This window comes from Mastacembelus armatus, chromosome 7 (genome assembly GCF_900324485.2).
Source record: "Mastacembelus armatus chromosome 7, fMasArm1.2, whole genome shotgun sequence".
Taxonomy (NCBI): Eukaryota; Metazoa; Chordata; class Actinopteri; order Synbranchiformes; family Mastacembelidae; genus Mastacembelus; species Mastacembelus armatus.
The window spans coordinates 25,286,006-25,292,081 of NC_046639.1; the positions used below are offsets into that span (position 1 = coordinate 25,286,006).

The 6,076-nt window shown below is 40.9% G+C and overlaps 1 protein-coding gene across 1 annotated transcript; it reads left to right on the plus strand.

Annotated features, from left to right (window-relative positions):
- The first annotated feature begins 287 nt into the window (after window positions 1-287).
- ndufa4l2a (NDUFA4 mitochondrial complex associated like 2a) lies at window positions 288-5,041 on the plus strand. Its single transcript, XM_026333733.2, has 4 exons — window positions 288-462; window positions 3,480-3,565; window positions 4,279-4,339; window positions 4,450-5,041. The coding sequence occupies exons 1-4, from the start codon at window positions 418-420 to the stop codon at window positions 4,504-4,506; spliced, it is 249 nt and encodes an 82-aa protein (XP_026189518.1). The 5' UTR covers window positions 288-417; the 3' UTR covers window positions 4,507-5,041.
- The last annotated feature ends 1,035 nt before the right edge of the window (window positions 5,042-6,076 follow it).

Below are 6,076 nucleotides of genomic sequence, written 5' to 3' on the forward strand. Positions count from 1 at the left end.
AGCTCCCAAAGGGCTGAAAATGTTTCAAACTCAGGAACGGAAATGAGGGAGAAAAGACCTCTGAGTTCTCTGCAGGAGCTTGGACAACGTTGTCTAAATAAACACTCAGATATAAGCACCAAATATCTCTGGCCTGGATATTTAATGAACATTTTCAACAATGACACCTTGTGTTTTCAGTATAAACAGCCACACAGTGTCCAGTATAGTGTAATCACTCCAACAAAGGGGCAGAAGTAGCTGTAATCAGATGTAAATGACCTCTCTCTCCTCCTCCTGCTCCCCCCCTCCCTGCACATGCAGAGAGCAACAAGTCTAAATCTGTGCACGGCTGAGCAAAGCTTGTTGTTGCTGATAACAAGGACCTGAATTACTGACTCTGAATTATTTGTTCCTAAATTTCTATAAACTGGAGCGATGATATTTAGGAATGCTGTGGAGCATGCAAAGAAGCACCCTGGCGTAAGTAATCTTTCATTCCTGCATGTTTTCACTAAGTAGTTCTAATCTGTTTTCACAACCAAAAATAATTTAACTAATAAGTTCAAAGTAATGTTTAGGCAGGAACCTAACAAAGTTTCTGAACTGCACAATTTCTTATGAAAATCTTTCTCTAAAATAACAGAAATATCTAATTAATATGAAAATTATTTCAGATGTGCAAAACCAGTGTGTCTAATAGTGAGTTAGACTAAAATAAATCCAGTGTTTTTCATTTGTCTAGGTTTTATTTCATAGTTTACTACAGAATATTAACATCAGTGGGTTAACAGTGGAAGCTGTGTTGCACATTTAATAAGTGGCTGGATGTGTTTGTTTATTCAACTGACAGGGGTAATACAGATAAACGTGGTTACACGTACGATGAAGATAGGATTTAATTTATGGCCCACAGGAAACATGACCACAGCTAAATTCTAACCTCTGCACCAGGTTAGACTTTACTATTTTTTCAGTTTATAGTCCTTTTGCAATAAAAACCGTAGTGGAAAAACATTGTGTTTTTATAGTGTTGGTAAAATAATTAGTCAAACCAAGAGACTTGATCAGAAAGTTAAGTTGCTGCAGTGTCTCTGTTGACGTCAAGCCAAACTGAGCTCAAGACGTTAAAAACACACCCAGAGTTTTACAAACGTCCTAAATCTAAACTGACAAAATCTAAGCATTTAGGAAATGACTTGTTAGAATAGAATAAATGTTAAAATGTGAGTTGTCCCTACAGGGGATGGGATTACTTCTGCATTTTTAACCAGCCCCGCTGTCAGAGCGCAGAGTGACAGAGTTTTAACTTCTTGTCATCAGCGTCCCACGAGAGAGAGAGAGAAGCTGCAGGGAGAAAATCCCTCTGACTACCAGAGCTCCTTCATACGGTCTGTCATTCTGACAGACAGACAGGCTGAGACACGGACAGAGAGAGAGAGAGAGAGAGAGAGGAGCTGCAGAGAGCAAATCCCTGTGGGACTCTACAAGCCTCCTTGATCAACTTACAACAGGCAGACAGACAGTGAGACAGAGACAGGCTGTTGGAAAGAGTCAGGGAGACAGACAGAAAATCAGCCAGACAAACTGACAACTAGTCAGACAGACCTTTACATGGAGCTCAGGTTGGTTGCATTTGGCCAGAACTGTGTGCAAAACCACTCACTGCTCAACATGTAGCAGGTGAAGCTCGTAACTACTCACAGCTGCTTTTTCCAATGTGTTGTATTTTCTAAACAGACTCTGTGTAAAATCATTAATCTGCAAAGTAAATGGAAACTTTCACTGTCAGATGAACATGGTGGAATAAAAATGTCTGTTAAATGGAGTCGAGTAGGGAAAACAGTACAACAGAAACTGGAAATACACAAGCAGAGTACGCGTAGACTTGAAATTGGTTATTGATTAAGTGTCTGTAAACAAATCGATTCAAACGGTGAAGAGCAACTGAATCAGATGGATGGAGATTAATCAGAAGTCAGACTGAGGCTGAGCAGAGGTTTGTTGAGAAGGTCTGAAAGAAACAGATAAAGAGACAGTTTGACAGGGAGACAGTTGAAGACAGATATCATTTAGCCAAGCTGCTGTGACAGCAATAGGTGTTTTGATAAATAATCAATATTGATCACAAACCAGCACCTGTATTTTCTCTCTGCCTTTCATTTACCTGAGTAAAAGTACAGAATCAGCAGAACAACATCGCATGTAACTTAGGAGTCCTGATAGAAAATGAGTTTCTGTTTCCATTATGATAACTGCTGTCATTTATAACGTCACTCTTGTTATCATGACTAATCAGCTGCATTGTGAAGTCAGCCAGTCAGCCACAGCAGCACAGCTGTAAATAAGCAAACCACTGCATTAGTCTCATTCATAGCACAGCTCCTAACATCCTAAACACATCTGCTCCCACAGAAACGCTCCAACAAGGCCGTCTGGGGAGAAAATAGAAGATTGTGCTCTGTTTGTTTAGTGACAGACCTGACAAAATGGTGGATGTAACACTGTCACATCAGCTGCTATGGGATGTTGGGAGTAGTTGTTGCTACAGCAACAGATATGTTCAGCTCCTGACATGCGAAACAATCACCATATAATTCAATGCCAAAGTTCATTAAAAAGATGAAATATGCTGTAGCTCTCGTCACTAAATGTGATATCAATATGTCTTTCTGTGTCCGACAGAAAGTTTATTATGTGAAAACGTTTTCCTTCACTCAGCTGCACAGAAACAGCGTCCAGCTGTGTGCAGAGTGCACAGCTGTCCATACATGGCTAAACATGTTTATGGATGTGGTGGGCTACAGTACATTTATTTAGCAGTAAATTAATAAAGAGTTTTCTAAATATTGAGAAGAGTTAGATGACAGGATCTGTGTGCTAAATAACTTATAAAGCTTGAGCTAAATGGTGGTTAGCTTGGATTAGCATTTAATCTTTATTTACACAGGCTACTTGGCTCTTTTATAACAGAACTACATACAATCAGGGAAACAATCTAACAGGCTGTACAGACAGATATACCAGAAATGAGGTAGTATTACAATATGCAGGCAGTCACAATAGAGAACAGTAACATAAATCCTGACAGCAGGGAGACCACACACAGACGGGTCTGTCCAGGGGCCAACAAAACCCACCAGCTCCTCTAAAGGTCACTCACCAGCAAGACCCCAGGAAGTCCTGCACGTGAGGGCATGTTTACGGCTTAAAGCACCAAGACATAATGTGTTCAGTGGAAAAGTGGAACATCTGATGTTTTACATTTCCTCCAGTCAAACTTTGAACGTTCCGTGTTCCCTGTGTGGGCTCCGACCAGTCGGTCAAACAAAACGTCATGTTGCCTTCTCATGGTTTTAACTGCTCTATACACCATCTGTATATATACTACCGGACAATTATTGATCTTAGTATCACATGTCAAATTCAGAAATAACAAATCAATAACCTTAATCTACAAAATACACAATCTACTCTTTTGTTCTTCTCTCTGTGTGCAGCTCATCCCCCAGTTCTTCTTCATCTGTCTGGGAATGGGTGGTGCATCTCTGTATCTGATCCGTTTGGCCAGAGGACCCCATGTTACGTAAGGAACTTTAAATGTCACTGGCTTCTGAAAACACACTTTTCCCATCAGTTTAACTGGGAAATGGTCATTTTACACTAATTAAACTCAGACGTCCTTCCTCTGTAAGTTATAATTTCATTCTCAAATGCTGATTTAACATTTCACAGGCACATGGAGGGCAGATAAATTCTTTCTACGGTTTAATTAAACATAGGGTTTGTTTAATGGCTGCTACTGGCAGTGGGGTATCTAACTTGCTTTCATTTCTGCCTCAAAATGCCTCTTGGACGCCATCTCTGCCTGCTGTGATCCAAACTGTTGATTTACTTTCACTGATTCTCCAATAACAGCAGACACAGCTAATTGCTTTTAACAGCAGCTCTCAGGATGGTGCACTGCCACGTCTCTTTGAAGGTCTTTCATCATTTCGTTTGATGATTTGATGGTTTACAGGCTTGATGAAATTATTAGAGCGTCCTGGTGGTGGCTCCGTGGGCTTTAAAGCACTTACCTTGTGCTGAGTTTGACTGTGACCCTCAGGTTTCGGCTGTTTTTGCTTCTTCGTTCAACATTTCTGTTATTGTGTGCAGATGACAAAGCAGTTCTCAGGGGTATCAGATCACTGGTGAACGAATACTGAAGCATTAGGTCATTCATGTGTATCAGATTTCCAAATCAGCCAAAATGCTGCCTGTTTCCCTAATTCTGTGCCTATCTGTTCCTTCCAATAGTTGGAACAAGACCAGCAACCCTGAGCCATGGAATAAACTAGACCCCACATACCAGTACAAGGTAAAAAAAAAACATTTGCACATACAAAGTATTATGTTGGAAAACTCCAGATGCACATGTTTGGTTTCATATGTGGAGGGAAGATATCATTTCTTCTTTTTCTTCCTCAGTTTGTGGCCATCACCACGGATTACAAAAACCTGAAGAAGGAAGGACCCGACTTCTAAATCTCACAAACCAGAGTTGTGAATCACAGCAAATCCTGATCCTAGGATCTTACTCACTCCCCCATTCCCTCTTTTCACTTTTCTCCAGTGATATTGCGTGTTTTATCAAACTGAAATGAAAACCACACATATATTCATTTAATTCCAGATATCTGGGTTTAATGAACACAGGTTTCATGAGTTTTCCAAGCTGCACTGAAATCAACAGAGACAAAAAGCCTCCTGGAACACCGAGAAAAACACACTCAAATATCTAGAAATTGTACACCCTGCTGTTAAAATGGCACACAGCAAAAGCAAACATCTAATTTTTATGCTAAAATTGCGAACAGACACTGGCACAACAGGCTTCCTTAGTCTCTCTTTTTAAAGTTGGACGCCTGCTGCAATAGGCTGAAGCTCAAATGTACGTGACCAGGCTGCGTGTGTTTCTTCATAGCTGTCATGTGACTGCAGTAAATTCAACTGTGTAAGGTCTCAAAACGGAAGCAATAAACTGGGCTGAAATCTTACAATAAATAAAGTGTCTGACTTCTGTTTGGATGAGAGCATGTTCTCTCTCTCTCTCTCGCTTTCTCAAACACACACACACACACACACACACACATTCAGAGGCAGGTGGCTTTCCACAAACACCTGCATGGCACTCAGTCAGATACAGATCTTTTTCCACAGAGATAAAAATACACAATCAGTAGCTCCGATGGAACAGATCCATCTGTCGGCGATGCAGCTGTCACTCTGCAGCCTGATTGGTGCTTCATGATCACATTTAGTGCACATGTTTATCTATGTGCAACGCTTCCTGTGGCAGCAGCCCAGTGTCTTTGATCAGCGACAGCAGCGGCAGGAAGCTGAGCAGTCCCCCAGCGTGGCGTTGATGTATGACAGCAGAGCACGCTGTGTACAACCTGAGCACGCACACACAAACCAGCCCACATCCAGGTACCACTCTGACTCCATATATCGCAGACACATGCACATATACCAGATACTGGATGAAATGAAGCAAACTGATGAGATGAATCTGGCAGAAACTCTTAACTGTGACTGATGTTTAACAACTACATGCACATCTGTCTATAAAAACAGATGCAGGCAAAGATGAGAAAGTGTCTGCAGACTGAACATATTCAACTCTGCCTCTATGATTCTTGCTTTTGTCTTTTGAAGAGTATATCCTTAATACAAAACAACGTGCCTGGCAAGAGACATAATGTTAAAATGACTATAAAATTGTGGGAAATCTCAGGAGACCGCTGGATTTGTCGATGTTTAACTTGCGACATGTATTTTCCTGCTTTTTGAGATTATTCCCCAAATCCTGCATTGACATACAATCTTATGCTTCTCTTCTTTTCTGCTTTATTAACTTTCTTAGTACGTCCCCTGCTACTTGTGAAGGATGCGTAAAAGACTCTTAAATCCTTACAGGATCTCTCCTCTTTGTTCAGTGAAGGTGAGAGTGAAGGCGTTTCATCCTCTTACGAAAGCTCAGACTTCTCCTTCAGCTCTTTGCTCTCTGAGCTCATGTCAGTACCAGCTGTGTTGTCATTAAAAGATGGCAATG